The sequence below is a fragment of the Equus caballus genome, chromosome 10 (genome assembly GCF_041296265.1).
Source record: "Equus caballus isolate H_3958 breed thoroughbred chromosome 10, TB-T2T, whole genome shotgun sequence".
Classification (NCBI taxonomy): Eukaryota; Metazoa; Chordata; class Mammalia; order Perissodactyla; family Equidae; genus Equus; species Equus caballus.
In genome coordinates, this window is record NC_091693.1 from 25,222,901 (window position 1) to 25,240,100 (window position 17,200).

The 17,200-nt window shown below is 52.1% G+C and overlaps 1 protein-coding gene across 1 annotated transcript; it reads right to left on the reverse strand.

Annotated features, from left to right (window-relative positions):
• Window positions 1-11,863: 11,863 nt before the first annotated feature.
• ZNF579 (zinc finger protein 579) lies at window positions 11,864-15,152 on the reverse strand. The gene is made up of 2 exons (XM_023650544.2): window positions 15,039-15,152; window positions 11,864-13,980 (listed from the first exon to the last, which is right to left on the reverse strand). The coding sequence occupies exon 2, from the start codon at window positions 13,976-13,978 to the stop codon at window positions 12,287-12,289; it is 1,692 nt and encodes a 563-aa protein (XP_023506312.1). The 5' UTR covers window positions 13,979-13,980; window positions 15,039-15,152; the 3' UTR covers window positions 11,864-12,286.
• Between the last annotated feature and the right edge of the window lie 2,048 nt (window positions 15,153-17,200).

Consider the following 17,200-nt stretch of genomic DNA (forward strand, 5'->3'; position numbering starts at 1 on the left):
AAACCCGGACAGTGGACGCCACCTGACACACCCCAGGCCTTTCTGCCGTGTGTAGATATTCCCAGGCCTGGCGCTCCAGGCAGATGCGTGTCCAGGTGGCTGACTTGTCTTGTTTCTGTTCAGATTCAACACACGTTTCCTGGGGCCTGAGCTGGGGGCAGAGACAAGCAGATAGGTTCTGTCCCTGCCCCGGGAGGAGTCAGGGAGGCGCCATGGACTAGCATGCAGGGAATCATGAAGCAGAGGGTTACCAGTTCTAACGGAGGTGACTCTGAAAAGTCCTGATGGGACAATGAGTGGAGGAGGGAGAGGCCTCGAGCAGAGGCCAGTTGTGACTGAGCTTCAAATGAAAACAAACAGATTAGTTAAACAACTGCGGCGTGCTTACCTGCTTCTGTGTCTCAAGCAGAGAGAGCAAAGGGAACAGTCCTTGCCCTCAAAGGAAGAGCTACAGAGACAGGAAGTGGGTGAGCGGGTGTCGAGGGTTTGGAGGGGATGGGGCATTAGGGGCGACACTTAGGGTTCGCTGAGCTTCCTTTTGGGATGGTGGAAATGTTCTAAAATCGATCACGGTGATGGCCACACAACTCTGTGACCGCACCAGAGGCCACTGAGTCGCATACCGTAAATGGCTGCATTGTGTGGTAGGGGGATCAGATCTCAATAAGGCTATAAAAACCCCCGCCCTGATGGAGAGCACCTTGCAGAGAGAGGCTGCAGTGAATGGGGTGGATCGCACACTCAGATCAGTTCAACACCCATCATGGAATAACCAGCATCTTTTTCTTGATTTGTGTTTTTTATTTCTTTTTTAAAATTTTATTTATTTATTTACTTTTTGAGGAAGATTAACCCTGAGCTAACATCTGCCACCAATCCTCCTCTTTTTGCTGAGGAAGACTGGCCCTGAGCTAACATCTGTGCCCGTCTTCCTCTATTTTACGTGGGACGCCTACCACAGCAGGGCTTCACAAGCAGCGCTATGTCTGCACCTGGGATCCTAACCAGCGAATCCCGGGCTGCTGAAGCGGAATGTGCGAACTTAACTGCTGTGCCATGGGGCCGGCACCTTTTCTTTCTTTTTTTAATTAATAAACTTTATTGGTTTTTTTAAGGGTAGTTTTAGGCTCACAGAAAAATTGAGTAGAAGGGACAGAGATTTCCCATATGGCCTCTGCCCCCACCTGTGCACAGCCTCCCCCATTGTCAACACCCCCCACCAGAGGGGGACATTTATTATCACTGATGAACCTAAATTGACACATCCTTATCACCAAAAGTCCATAGCTGACATTAGGGTTCACTCTTGCTGTCGTACATTCTCTGGGTTTGGACAAATGTGTAACAACATGTATCCATCATTGGTTCATACAGAGCAGTTTCACTGCCCCAAAGTCCTCTGTGGGCTGCCTATGCGTCCCTCCCCCACCCTCTGGAGATCACTCATCTTTTCACTGTCTCCGTGGTTTTGCCTTTTCCAGAAGGTCATAGGGTTGGAATCATATGGTGTGTAGCCTTTCAGATGGGCTTCTTTCACTTGGTAATATGCACTTAAGGTCCCTTCCTGTCTTTTCATGGCTTGACAGCTCATTCCTTTCCAGCACTGAATAATATTCCATTGTCTTGATGCACCACAGTTTATTTCTTCATTATTCCCCTGAAGGACATCTTGGTTGCTTCCAAGTTTTGTTCATTGTGAATAAAGCTGCTATAAACGTCCATGTGCGAGTTTTTGTGTGGACGTAAGTTTTCAGCTCCTTTGGTAAATACTAAAGAACGCAGTGCTCGATGGTATGCTATGAGTGTGTTTAGTTTTGTAAGAAACTCTCCTGTAATTAACAGAACTATTTCCAGTAATCATCATTTGTCATCCTTGCCTTGATTATTTTTTTAGTTTGAAAACAATTAGAAATTGAAAAGAAGAGCACATTTCAGTTTTAGAAATATTAGTTCAAGTTCAATAAACATTTCAGGTATGAGCTCAAATTTGTACTTACTAAACAAAAAATATTGCAGTTGCGGTTTGTTCTCTGCTTCACGATTTTAAACTTGATACGCAAACACGGGCTCCAGAGGACAGCATGGCTGTCACTCAAGCTCTGTATTTCATCTTTACAATCACTGCACCAGCCATGTTTACGTCGCAACTGCCATTTTCAACAAAGCAGGAGTGGGCAGTGCCACACATGCTGGAGGCACGAATTACGTCTGGAGAGACCCTGAACCAGAAGTCCGACCACCATGAAACTATCTCAAAATGAATATGTGTAGCAGAGTCCATTGTGTATTGAGGCCAAAAAACTGTAAAACTGGAGTTCTCTGAATTAACTTCCATGTACAATACAACACTTATTGAAAGATAAGAAACAAAGAATAATAAAAATGTGCTAATTATGTATATGCATATTTATATACATATATACACAGTTCTATAAATGATGGATACATGTCATTGTACATTTGTCTATGCATACATATAATTAGCACTTACATAGACACTGTTGTATATACATGCACATAGACATGTATGTATACGCATATACTTATACGTATATATTTTAAACTCCATGATAAGATCTGCAGCAAATGTTCAGAACTTAGACCAACACCAAAGATGTTTTGCAAGGTGGGGTACTCCATCACTGACATTGTTTACAATTGCTGGCGAGTGGTAAAAGCAGAAAGCAGACCAAACCTTTGGTCGATTTTATTCTTGTTTTTATATCCCCTGAACGTCTGCATCTGGAGCAGACTGCTCCCGCCATCCTCCCCGGCACGCCACGGAGGGGAGATTCCATTTGGCACCTGCTTGACAGGCAGAAGTTCGGGTGTGGCTGAGGGGTGGGGCCGTGGGACCCTTGGGCGTTGCTGGTGCGCATGTGGACGGAGGTGGCTGTCTGTGAGTGAGATGGACGGCCTGAGTGGGGGTGAGACCCCCAGTCTGAGGACTCCTCTTCTGGTGTGGACCCCCAAGAGATTTCCCCACAGAAGGCAAGCTGGACTTGCTGGCTACCTTCTTCTTGTCCATCTGTCTCCTTTCTGCCCAGGCAGCCCCTCCGACTGCCTCACCTGGGCTGCATCTGGCTTTGGCCTGGGCTCAGCCAATGGGAGACGTTGGCATGGGATGGGACGGTGGGAGGAGGGGAAGGCCAGGTGTTAGGTCTCTCGGCTCTCTCCTGGCCTTTCCAGGCTGCAGTGACCCTGCCAGCTTGGCAGTGACAGTGGCCTTGGGCAACTCACTTCACCTTCCTGAGCCTCAGTTTCCCCCTCTGCAAAGTGGGGGTGGGGTAGGTTTATAATCCTTACCTCCTTTCTGTTTTGAGCAATTATTTGCTGTGTATGTACTGTGTGTCAGGCTCTGTGCTGGGCGCTGGGGACATGGCAGGGAACCACACAGGGACCTGTGTGTTCTAGTTGGGGGGGGGCCGCCAACAGGAAAACTAAACAAATGAGTAAATGAGAAGAAAACAGTGAAAGCCATGGCTTCATCTCCACCTAAAAGATGTGGGAGGAGGCCCAGAGAAATAATTCATCAGATGATTTAACAAAAAATTTACGCATCTACTATGTGGCAGGCAGTGTTCTAGGCTCTAGGAACCCGGTGGTAGAGCTGAGCCAAGGTTGCACCTGGTAGATGGCACATTGGTTGGGGATGGAGTCGTGGGTGGAATTGTGTACACCCCCGCCCCCCCAAGAAAGATATGTTGAACTCCTAACCTCCAGTACCTCAAAGTGTGACCTTATTTGGAAATAGGGTCACTGCAGACGTAATTAGTGAAAATTAGAGAATAGAAGTCATAGCGGAGTAGGGTGGGCCCCTAATTCAACATGGCGGGTGTTCTCACAAGAAGATGGCCATGTGAAGACACCGACACCGAAGAGAACACCATGTGATGATGAAGATGGAGCTTGAGGTGACGCATCTGCCAGCCAAGGGACGCCAGAGACTGCTGGGAAAGCCCCACAAGCCAGGAAGAGGCCAGGAAGGAATGTCCGGTAGGTTTTGGAGGGATCATGGCCCTGCTGACGCCCTGATCTTGACTTCTAGCCTCCGGAACTGTGAGAGAATGCACTTCTGTAGCTTTAAGCCAGCAGTGTGTGGTACTTTGTTCCGACAGCCCTAGCAAACTAACATAGATGGATAGACTCGAAACAATTAAGCAGTGAAAGAAACCAACTTACTTTGCTAGTGAAGGCCGCAGAGGAAATGAAACAGGGACACAGGCCTTCATTTCTATGCTGAGTAACAAATTGCCACAAACGTAACAGCTTAAAACAGCACCCCCTTGCTAGCTGCCGCCGTCTGTGAGTCAGGAGCCCACACAGGCATGACTGCGTTCTCTGCTTGGGGTAGACTCCAAGGTTCCCCTTTTCCTGCTGGCTGTCAGGCGGAATCTGCTCTCAGTTTTCAGAGGCTGCCTGCCTTCCTTGCCACCGGGTCCCCTCCACCTTCAAAGCCAGCAACAGAGAATCTCCCTCCTGTTGAATCTCCCTCATGCTTCAAATCTCTTTCTCCAGGAAGAGCCTTGTCCCATTTAAGGGGTCACCACCTGATTAGGCTAGGCCCACTGAAGATCGCTTCCCTATCCTAGATCAACTGGTTCGGAATCAGTTCCATCTGCAAGGTCCCTTCACAGCAGCACCTAGACCAGCCTCTGATTGAATAATTGGGACAAGGTGTGTGTCCCCCAGGGGAGCAGGGGTCCTGGGGCCATATTAGAATTCTGCCTACAGCAGAGATTGATAGAGATGGGCTGTGGAAGTGGGTAGGGAGGGCCGCCTGGGAGGGACATTTAACGGGAGGCCTGAAGAGAAGGTGGGGAGGTCATTCCAGGCAAAGTGAATTGCCCATCCAAGGCCGTGAGGTGAGAAAGCGTGGCGTGTACTAGGGACCGGCAGAGTTGTTGTGGAGACAGGACCAGCTAATGCGTGTGAAGTGCCTGGCACTGGAGAATAGGCACGATGATAAATAGTAGCTATAATTATTATCCTGTTATTAGAAGTGTGGAGGTGGCCCAGTTCTCTCTCCCTCTCTCTCTGGGCCTCCCTCTCCTGGTGACCTTGGGTGGGTCACTTCCCTCTCCCTGGTTCCATATCTGGTTCCACCAATGCCCCCTTCCTCCTTGAGACAAAAGGGCTGATTCAGGAGGAGGGCACAGCCTGGGCAAAGGCCCAGCGGTCGGAAGGGAGGGCGGCTGCGGCTGGGGAAGCTGGGTGGGTGGCAGCAAATATTTATGGAGCTCAAGTTGGTGCCAGGCACAGCGCTGGGTGTGGGGAGATAAGGGGCTGAGGAGGCACCAGGACGTGGCCTCTTGAGGCTGAATTCCAAACTGCCTGCCGGGGGGGTGGGGGGTGGGGGGGGTGGGGTATAGAAACTGCCGTGAGTGTGGTGCCAGAAGGAGGGTGTTGGTCTGTGTCGCTGGATGTCCTAGAGCAGGTAGCCATCCCCTTGGAGCCTCAGATCCCCTCTGGAAGGGAAGTCTGTCCCAGCTCCTGCTTCACATGCTCAGCTCCCTAGCTCGACTGGACCACGTCTCCCTCCAATGACCCATCAGCAGGCTGCTGAATCACCCAGCTGAAGGTGCATCTCCCAGCAGGCAGCCAGCAGCCCCGGCTTTTCCCTTAGCACGGCTTTTCTTGATGGCGTTGAATCAGGCAGGCTTCAACAAAACAAATAACACTGTATTGACTGACAATATATATTTATGTGAAATAATGTCGTGTTGGACTACAACCCAAAGCATAAAATAAACATCCCTGAGTCCATATAGATGCAAATAAATGATTGAATAAATAAATAAACCGGGAGAAGGAGAAGGGACAGAAGAATTCCAAGAACTGTCTGTGGACACTTCCCCTCCCTCCATGTGGGCTGCACTTAGTGAAGTGTTTACAGAGAGCAGAGTGTGGGAAGACAGGGGTCATTTCACAGCAGGGAGACCTGGTGAACACCACGTCCTTGTCCGCCAGGTGGTCAAGGTTAACATCATCAGGGATAAGTCATGTAGATAACGTGTGCCCCCTGGGAGGATTCGGTGAGCAGGGTACATCACTGGGGTGGTCTTTCTCCCCAGTACCCTCAAAATGGTCAAGAGCATCAAAAACAAAGGCAAGTCTGAGCGATGATCACGGAGCAGGGAGATGCCAGCATTAGGGGAACCCGGGTCAGAGGCACACAGGAACTCTCGGTACCATCATTGCAACTTCTCTATAAACCTGAAACATTCTAAAAGAAAGAGTTATTTAAAAAGAAAGCCATGGCTGAGGGTGCCACAGTGGTTAAGTTCTGCATGCTCTGCTTCAGTGGCCCAGGGTCACAGGTTTAGATCCTGGGCATGGACCTGCATCAGACGTCAGCCATGCTGTGGCGGAGTCCCACAAATAAAGTAGGGGAAGACTGCCACAGATGTCAGCTCAGAGCTTATCTTCCTCAAGGAAAAAGTAAAATAAAATAAAATAAAATAAAATAAAATAAAATAAAATAAAATAGAAAGCCATGGGGCTGGCCTGGTGGCATAGCTGTTAAGTTTGCACGCTTTGCTTAGGTGGCCAGGGGTTCATGAGTTTGGATCCTGGGCGCACACTTACACACCACTTGTTGAGCTACACTGTGGTGGCATCTCACATACAAAGTAGAGGAAGATTGACACAGATGTTAGCTCAGGGACAATCTTCCTCACTGAAAAAGAAGAAGGAGGAGGAGGAGGAGGAGGAGGAGGAGGAGGAAAGCCAGGCAGGCTTCAGAGGACTTTTGCCCCTGCTCCTCAGCAGTCTCTTCTCCAAACAAAAGCCAGAAGGAATCTGTTAAATTAAGAGAGGAGTTTGTGCCACTCAGGTGTATGTATTTCTCAAAATGTATCAAATGACAAAATGTAAAATATATGCATTTCAGTGTATTTAAATTTTACCAAAAACAAGAAGCTTAAGTAAATAGTTGGTATCTTGCTATGGTATACATGCTGAAGTGTTTAGGGGTGACATGAACTGACATCTGCAAATTGCTTTGAAATGAAGTTTTAAAAGATACATGTATGGGAATTGTCTGGAAATTCTACTCAATTTTGCTGTGAACCTAAAACTTCTCTAAACAGTCCAATTTATTAATTTAAAAAAAAAGATGGAGGGGCCGGCCCCGTGGCTGAGTGGTTAAGTTTGCGCGCTCCGCTTCGGCGGCCTGGGATTTCACTGGTTCAGATCCTGGGCGTGGACATGGCACTGCTCATCAGGTCACATTGAGGGGGCGTCCCACATGGCACAACTAGAAGGACCCACAACTAAAATATGCAACTACGTACTGGGAGATTTGGGGAGAAAAAGCAGAAAACAGAAAGAAGACTGGCAACAATTGTTAGCTCAGCTGCCAAATCTTAAAAAAAAAAAAAAAAGATGGATGATGGATAGACGGATGTATGGATGAAAGGATGGATAGACGGGCAGGTTCATTATGGACCAAATAGAGCATAATGCTAATCGTAGACTCTAGGGAGTGAGTCTTGTAAATAGACATTCACTCCAGAATTCTTTCCCTTTTCTGTACGTTTTAAAATTTTCATAATAAAATGTTAAAAGGAAAAAAGGAAGTCAAATCGTGCCAGCCTCCGCAGGAATCCCTCGGAAGCTCTCTCCCCTTTTCACTTGGAGTAGACACCAGAATCCTTGAAAGTCCTTCCCAGATCTGGACCCCCTCCCCAACCCCATCTCCTCTCCCGTCATACCCTCCTCATCTCCCACTCCCTCCGCTCATGTTGGCCTCTCTGCTCCCTGAACGCATCAGCCCCACTCCCACCTCGGAACCTGTGCATGAGTGGTGCCCCCGCCCTCCCCTGGAAATGTCCCCAGTCCTCGATGAGGCTCTCTCCTTCAGCTCCTGCTCTGACAGGCCTGTAGTTACTGCCGTCTGCCCCACTGCCTTACCCGCACCATCTTTCTCCACAGCACGCATCCCCTGAGAGGCTTTATCATGTACTTTCTCACTATGTTTTCATGTCCGTCTCCTACCTCCAGAATGGAAGCCCCACGTGGGGAGGGATTTGTGTCTGTTTCATTAACCAGTGGATGATCAGCAACCAGGACAGTGCCTAGCACATAGTTGGGGCAGAATAAATATTTGTTGAATTGATGTTCTGGATGTATTTCTTTATCTGTGTCTCCCACCACAATGTAACCTTGTCTATTCATCCACCAATGATTCTCCCACCTCTAAGCACAGCCCTTGGCTCACGGTAGGTCCTCAGTAAACAGTTTTGGGATGAATGAATGAAAGAATGAATGGGGTAAGGATGAATCCTTGTATAAGGGTTGAGAGCACGGACTTTGGAACCACAACATGTGGGGTCATATCCAAATCTGTTACTTACTAGCTGTGTGACCTTGGGCAAGTCAGTTTACATCTCTGTACTTTAGTTTCCTTCTCAGGAAAATGGAGCCCTTGTGGGGGACCCTCACATGTTGTTGGTGGGACTGTAAGTGGTATAGCCACTTTGAGAAACAGTCTGCAGTTTCTTAAAAAGTTCATCATAAATTTCCCATACAGCCTAGCAATTCCGCTCCTGGGAAGATGCCCAAGAGAAACAAAAACATCTGTCTACAGGAAGACTTGCACACGCTTGTTCATAGCAGCACTATTTATAACAGCCAAAGAGCAGACACAACCCAACTGCCCATCAATGGATGAACGGATAAACAAAATGTGGTCTATCCATACGATAGAATATTCTTCAACTATAAAAAGAAGTGAAGTACAGGGGCTGGCCCCGTGGCCGAGCGGTTAAGTTCGCGCGCTCCGCTGCAGGCGGCCCGGTGTTTCGTTGGTTCGAATCCTGGGCGCGGACATGACACTGCTCGTCGAACCACGCTGAGGCAGCGTCCCACATACCACAACTAGAAGAACCCACAACAAAGAATATACAACTATGTACCGGGGGGCTTTGGGGAGAAAAAGGAAAAAATAAAATCTTTAAAAAAAAAAAAAAAAAAAAGAAGTGAAGTACAGATACAATTTGCAACATGAATGGACCTTGAAGCCATTATGCTAAGTCGTAGCAGCCAGACACAAACAGCCACATATTGTGCAATCCGTTTATAAGAAATGTCCAGAAAGGGCAAATCTATAGAGACAGAAAGTAGATTACTGGTTGCCTGGAACTGGGGGTAGGAATGGGAAGTGACTATTAATGGACACGAGATCTTTTGGGGGTGATGGAAATGTTCTAAAATTAGATTGTGGTGGTAGTTGCACAATCCTGTAAATTTACTAAAAATCACTGAATTGCACACTTAAAAGTAATGAAATCTGTGGTGTGTAAATGATACTTCAATAAAGCTGTTTAGAAAAAAAAATGAAGCCCATAGTAGTATCCAGCTAACGATGCTGTTGTGAAGATTAAACGAGCTGATGCATGTAATCCCCTTAGGAAGAGACTCAGGGCAAATCCCGAAGAAATGTGTTTTCTATTATTATTAACAAATGTGATTGAGATTGTACATGTGAAAGCTCGGCACAGGGAAAGACAAGCAATAGGATTGGATTCATGAACACCATTCCTGTTCCTTTGTAAGAATAGCAATCATTTGGTTATTTTATCATCTCCCATGTCTGTCTCATATGTCTGGGCCTCTGATTTCTCATCTGCAAAATAGGAGAACTGGGCCACGTCTCTAAGGCCCTTTCTCACCGTGAGTTCTGTATTTTGCTCTAGGGGTGTTCCTCTCTGGACGCAGCAGATCCTGAAGGCAGACTGAGTGTGTGCGGCAGGGGAAGGTGGTGGGCAAACCCGTAGGGGGCATGATGCCTTGGGGCTTGGGAGATGGGTTGTGTGGCTGGGGTCTGGTCATGAGGGCTCTGTTGGCCTGGTTGAGTTCAGAGTGGGGAGCCAGTCCAGGCTGGGTTCGAATCCCACACCCGCCATTTCCTAGCTATGAGATCTTAGACAAGAGATTTCCTCTCTGAGTGCTGTTCCCACCTCTGGAAAATGGTAACAGTGTTTCCTACTTACCAATGGGGTGGTGAGGATTCCCTGGCATCATGTCTGTACCAGCCTAGGAGATAATAGTAACAAAGCAACAACAGCAACGCCTTCCTCCCAGGTACCAAGCACGGTCCTCACTCCTCTCCACGAAGTAACTCATTTAATACGAAAGGCTCAATTTGTAGTGGGAGAAATGACTTACAAAAGTAGAACAAATGGCTCTCAGCTTTAATGCTCAGTTTGCCCCTTCTATAAATGGGGCTATATCATTGCCTCCCTCAATGGGTTTTGTTCAAGAGATTGCGCTGAAACGATGTCTGGCCATGCCTGGTGCTCACATTTGGATGTGGTAATAGGGAGCCACTGAAGGTTCCTGGGGAGGGAGGTGGCTTTGGTGCTTTTATTAAAAGCATACCCCAGCCTCCCATCGCTCCAACACCTGAGGCTTATTTACAGTTTCTGGGAGGATCCAGGTCACTGGAGAATGGGTCTCGTGTAGAACCCTGATTTATTTGTGACAGTATTTGATATTGTCCATCTCCACTCGTCTGTAAGCTTCTAGAGGGCAGGTGCCCAGCTGGTCTTGCTCATCTCTCTTTCCCCAACATCCAGCACTGATGGCATTGAACACAGTGCCAATCAGACGGGCTAAAACGTAAGACGGCTTAGTAAGTGCCGGGTGCCGTTCTAAGGGCTCAGCGAAGATGGGTTAAATCTTTGACAGAGGGACTTCTTCAGAGCTCTGGGTGGTCAACATTCCCCTCCTTGACCCTCAACCCCCAGCTTCCCAGCTTCTTCCCTCCTTCTCTCTGCCTGGTGTTTCCATCACACCAGAGAACCACTTTCCATCCCTGGAAAACACCCCTCTCTTACTTGGCCTTACAGGTGGGAAGAGACCTAAGTCGTCAATGTCATTATTTGCATAGGGCCAGGGAGAGCCATTGAAGGTGCTGGGGGAAGACAGGATGTCCATAGAAGGAAAGAGAAGGGGATTAAGGAAGATTGGCTTGGACACACCCTTCCCCCTCCACTTCAAGGACCCAAACAAATGGGCAATGACAACAAAAAAACCACCATGAGGATTTGTAGAAAAATATTTCCCTTCCCCCACCAATTCCTCACCATTTCTTGAGCACGTAGTGCCCACCCACCTCACAGCCTTTGTTCCTGCTCTTCCCTCCACCAGGTTCTTCATTCAGGTCAAAAGGTCAGAGGTCATCTCACCAGAGGCCCCGCCCTCCCCATCCTGCTCCATCATCATAGTGCCCTGTGGTTTTCTCAGGAATCTTTCTCAATACCTAATGCTATATCGCAGATCGGTTTATTATCTAGAACAGCTCTGTCTGATAGAACTTTTTGCAATGATGGAATGTTCTAGATCTGTGCTGTCCAACAGGGTGGCTACCAGCCACACTTGGTTGGGCTATCTGACACTTGAAACAATGTGACTGAACTTCTCATCTTATTCGATTTAAACTATCTGATTTTATTTGTTTACTATTCTTCATTTTAAATGGGAACAGCCACATGTGGCTAGTGGCTAAACCACATGGTACAGCACAGATCCAGAATCCAAGCTCTTCGTGAGTGGGCTGTGGCTTTCTCTGCAGCATCTCCAGGGCCCAGCATTGTGCCTGGTAAATATTTGCTGACTAAACGCCTGCAGAGATTCTGCAGGGGGGCCATGGGGCTCCCCAAGATGCCCCGGGCTGATGGTAACCTGTCTTCTCGCACTCCTGTTTCTTCTCATGAGTTTCTTGCTCGGCTGAGGGCCCTGTGTTCCTCGGTGTGGGCATCTGCATTCTCCTGCTCTGAACCCAAGCTCAGAGGCCGTTGGATAGGTCCTGGCTCATCCCAGATGCCCTGGGCCAGCCCCCAGAGACAGGCTCACTCTCTCCAGTTTCATGAACTCACATTTATTCACAGACAGATAAAGGGACAGGGACGGACCTTTGCTCACTGGGGACCCCGGGGGTCTGGCAGTTCCAAAGAGGTGATGGTGTCCAGTGTGTATAATGGGAGACAGCCAGGCAGGGGGTCACCCCCAGTCTCCATCCCTCTGGCCAATGTCCTCCGCCTCCTTTTCCAAGTCGTCCTGCCTTCAGACGAGTGTTGGGGTGACCAGTTCCTAATCAGCATCAGGGGACCTGGGGGTGGGCGATGGGGAGGGAGGGGCGGTCCAGGCAACCCCTGCTCCTTAGTGTCGAGGGCTGGAAGGGGACGGGTGGGTAGACAGAGGAGTTGCCTCTCCTTCAACTTCCTTCCTCCATATTGCAAACCGGGGAGCCAAATGGAGGGGCCGAGGGTGGGTGTGAGGGTCAGGAGGCCAGGCCGCCCAGGCCGCCCAGTCCGCGCAGCGAAGCCTTGCTGTCGATCTCTTCTTCCTCCATCTCGAAGGCTGAGTGGTCTTGGCTATCGAAACAGGAGGCGCTGAGGAAGACGGGGGGAGCCGGCGGCGACTGGGGCGGGCTCCCCGGAGAGGGTGGCTCTTCCTTGATGTGTGCGACGGGCAGCGGGAGCCCTTCCTCCTCCTGCCCAGCCGGCGGCGGCGGCGGGGGCGCCGGGGGCGACGGCGGAGCCTGGGCCTGGAGCGCCTGCAGCGCCGCGGCCCTCTCCAGCTCGGCGCGGTGGCAGCGCTGGTGGCGCAGGAGGCTGTAGGCGCGCGAGAAGCGCCGCGGGCAGCGCGGGCACGGGTGCGGGGCCGGGCCGCCCGCGTGGACCTGGGCGTGGCGCGCCAGGTCGGCCAGCCGCTTGAACTCGCGCTGGCAGCGCACGCACTGGAAGGGTCGCGCCCCGGAGTGGGTCACCCCGTGTTGCCGCAGGTGCGCCCGGCGCCGGAAACCTTTGCCGCACTCGGGGCACCAGAAACGGGGCTCCCCGGCGGGGGGCCTGGCCGGGGCCGCATCGCCTCCGTTCTGGCCTCCTTCTCCCCCCTCCGAGGCAGCCCCGCACTCCGCCCCTTCGCTCCCCTCGGGCCCCTTCCCTGAGTTCCTTGCGCCTGAGGCCTTGTCGTCCTTCTTGCCCGCCGGGGGCAGCGGGGCCAGCAGGCTGAGCGGGCCGTGCACGCGGCGGTGCTGGCGGAGGTAGGAGGCGAGGCGGAAGGCCAGGCCGCAGTCTGGGCACACGAAGGGGCGGTCGGTGGAGTGGACCAGCCGGTGGCGGGACAGCGACCAGGGCCTGGCGAAGGCCTTGAGGCAGATGGAGCACTGGTGGCGCTTGGGGCGGGGTGGAGGCCCCCCTTCGCCCTCCTGTTCGCCCTCGGGGCGCAGACACGGGTGCGCTTTGAGCTCGCCCTTGGTGGCGAAGGCTTCCCGGCAGCGGAGGCACAGCAGCGTCCAGTCGGCTTGGAGCAGGACCTGCTTCTCCTCCTGCCGCCCCGCCGCCAGCGCCAGCTCGGCCCTCAGCTCCGCCGCACCGGCCTCGGCCTCCTCCTCCTCCGACTCCCGGCGCTCGGCGCTCGTGGGCGCCGCCAGCGTGGCAGACTCCCCCGCAGGCCACGTCTTGGGCCACGCCGCCTCCTCCTTCACGGCCCCCGCTGCCGCGGTGGTGGGCTGCTCCGCGCCCTCGTCCTGCGAGCTCCAGGTGGACTCGGCTGCCTCCTTGGCCGCCCTGTCGATGGCCAGCTCGACCTCGCCACCCGCGTGCTCCTGGGCCAGGTGGCGCCTGAGCTGTGCGGGCTCGGGGAAGGTGCGGGGGCAGGCGGCACAGCGCAGCGGGGGCTGGGGCCCGTGGCCTCGCAGGTGGCGGGAGAGGTGGGCAGGCCGGCGGAAGGCCTTGGGGCACAGGGGGCAGGCGTGGGGTCGGAGGCCCGAGTGGCTCAGCCGGTGCCGGGAGAGGTAGTAGGGGAAGCGGAAGAGGCGGCCGCAGATGGGGCAGGGCAGGGGTGCTCGAGGAGCTCCGGCGCCGCCCCTGCCCCGGCCTCGGCCTCGACCACGGCCTCGGCCCCGGCCCCGGCCCCGGCCGCGGTGAGGTGGGCTGCCCTGGGCCGGTGGAGGGGGCTGCGGATCCATGCCTGTAAAGAGAATGAGGAGAGATGGAGACATGGGGTGGGGATGGGGGGTAGTGAGGCAGAGAGATGAGCGGAGACAGAGAGAGATGGGGACGCAGAGGGTCAGATATTTAGCCAGGCAAAGGAGAGAGGCAGCAGGCAGGCAGGCAGACAGACAGACAGACAGACAAAGACAGAGAAGTAGAGATAGGGAAACAGAGACCAGAAGTGACAGAAAGACAGGATGGTGAGAGCAGGAGAGAGAGATGGGGACCCCCAGCAGAGACAGAGATGAAGAGAAAACAAAGAGATTTAGGCAGAGATGGTGCAGAGGCAGAGATCAGAAGAATGTCAGTGGGATGGAGGTAGGGAGAGACAGGGAGACAGAGAGAAGCAGAGAGGCCGAGAACAAGCCAGGGATACAGACAGAAGAGGAGACAGAGGGAGACAAAGTCAGCCAACTGCTTTTTCTCCAGGGGCCCCAGTGGAACGGTTTGGGAGGGGCTGGGAGCCAGCCTGTGGTGCTGGAGTGGAGGGGAGGGTGGGATTCAAAATAGGGAGGCCTGGGAAATGGAGTGTGGGTGCTCAGACGCTGGGGCTGGGAGAGGCCGAGAGAGGCCTGGAGTACTAGGGCTCAGACACTTGGGCAGGGAGGGGGCTGGGTCCGCACTCTGAGGGCTGAAAGGTGGGAGCTGGGGATTGGGACCCTGGGCTTGGGAGATGCCTGGGATCCAGGCTCTAGACTCCTGTATGTGGGGGTATGGATTCCTGGGTCCCAGTGGCTGACAGGGCTGGGGGAGGGGGCTGGGCTCCTAAGACAAGGGAGAGGAGGGGGCTGGGGGCCTGGTTGCCAGAATTCTCCCAGGAGGAGGGGGCTGAGAGCCAGGCCCCTGGATTCCTGAGGAAGGCTGCGGGGGGTCGAGGCCCTCAGTCCCCCAGGGGGGCCGATCTCTGGGCTGTGCCCAGCCTGTGGTTCCCCGCAGGCAAGATCAGCAGAATTGGGGCGGCAGGCCTAGGCCTTGCAGCTTTCTGAGCCCCGGAGCCTGGGGCTCGGCCCCGATCGCCCGGCGCCCGGTTCTTACCTCTGCCTCCTTTGCTCCTTTCTTCCTTCTCCGCGGCCGGCCGAGCACGGACGGTGGTGGCGGGGAGGGAGGGAGGGCCCCCGAGCGTGGTGGGGGGTGGAGGAGGCTGGGCTCGGTGTCACCGCCTAAGCCTTCCCCCCGGAAACCCGGCCTTTCGGCGGAGCCTGAAAAAGGAAAGACTGGCTGGGAAGCCGGAAACAGGAGGACTCGGGGACCCAGGGGGCGGGGAGGGAGGGCAGCTTGGACTCCTGGGTCCTGTAAGGGGAGGAGGCTGAGGGCCTGTCCTCTGGGCTCCCAGAGGGAGGAGGGGGGCTGGGGGCCTGGGAGGCTGAGTCCAGCTCCCCTCCCCTCCCTAAGAGACACACATATTCATTCATTGCTTCAACAAATACACATTTATCAGGTCCTATCTGTGCCAGGCACTGTGTTGGGGGGGGGGGGGCCAGGGGAGGGAGATGAATGAGGCAGTGACAGAGGCTTCAGGGAAAGTACGGGCTCTCTGGATAGAACCTGACTGCAGCGTTCACTCCACTGCCTGGGCAAGTGACTTTCCTTCTCTCAGCCTCAGTTTCCCCCTCTGTGATGAGCCCGGCATATATTCATTAGATCCTAAGAGACCAGTATTTATTCAGCACCTACTGTGGGCTAGCTCTGTCCTTGGTGCTGGAGCTACGGTGGCAAAGACAGAACCCATTGGACTCTGTCGTCAGGGAGCTCACGGTCCGCTGGAGGAGGCAGGCAGACACAGATGTTGTCAGCCTCCTGGAGAGGGTGTTCTAATGCAGGAAACAGGATGCAGTGTGAGCACAGGTATCAGAGAAGGCACTGAGCTGAGCTCACACTGGGAGTGAGAGTGATCCTCAAGGGCTTCCTGGAGGCAGCAGCATTTCAGCTAAAACCTGCAGGATGAAAGCCAAAGGTTAGGAAGGGGAAGAAGAGTAAAGGGAAACAGGAGAGAAATGTGCCAACATGGCCACATCTCAGATACTTAATGCTGAGCAGAAACGGCATGTTGCAGGAGTGTGCCTGCAGCCTGACGCTGTTTAAGATGAAATACATGCTAAACTTTGTTGGCAGAGGTATGGGGAAACAGGACCTTTGGTACGTGGCTGGGTGAGTAAACTTTGGAAGAGCCTTAATGAGCAAGCAATTCCGGAACTTATTCTTCGGATAGATCTTCTCAGAAACATGCAAGGGATGTCTGTACCAGGTGAATCAGTGCGGGCTTGAGCATCCCTGCAAAAAATTGGAAATGAACTAAGTGTCCATGGGTAGGGGATCTAAGTGACACGTCACCATTGATCCACCAGCTGGAATGCTATGCATCCATAAAAAAAGGATGAAGAAGCTCACCATGTAAAAATGCGGAAAGGCTCCAAGTGATAATGTGAAGGGGAGAAAAAACAGAAGGTGGAGAAGAGCCTGCAGCCGTTTCCTTCTGTGCTTATCAGTGTATTGTGTCTGGAAGAACTGGAAGAAGAGAGAAAAAACCAGCAACATTGCCTCTCTCCCAGGACTGGAACTTATGACACTTCGTCTTTTTGTACTCCTCCCTCCTTCCCCCCCCTTCTTTCTTTCTTTCCTTTTTGTTTTGTTTTGAGGAAGATTAGCCCTGAGCTAACATCTGCCGCCAATCTTCCTCTTTTTGCTGAGGAAGACTGGCCCTGAGCTAACATCTGTGCCCATCTTCCTCTACTTGATATGTAGGATGCCACCACAGCATAGCTTGACAAGCAGTGCGTAGGTCCATGCCTGGGACCCGAACTGGCAAACTCAGGGCCTCTGAAGCCTAATGCATGAATGTAACCACTATGCCACTGGGCTGGCCCCAATCCTTTTGTACTTTTTGAATTTGAAATCATGTGAGTGGGTTTCATATTCAAAAAAGTAAAGGGAAAAGAAATAAACAGGGATAATAAAATGAAAATAAATGATAGCTTACTCTTGTAAGTGCTTTACAAATACAAGCCGATTTCTTCCTCCTTCCCTTATCAAGTGGGTAACATTATGCTCCCATTTTACGGAGCAGTCAAGTAAGGCACTAAGAGGTTTAGAAGCTAGTGAGCCTCAGTCAGTCTTTGCACTTCCCTGAGAGCTGGGAGAAATGATGGTGGATCAGGAGCATGATTTTAAAAACACTTGGCTGATAATCCTATGTTTTT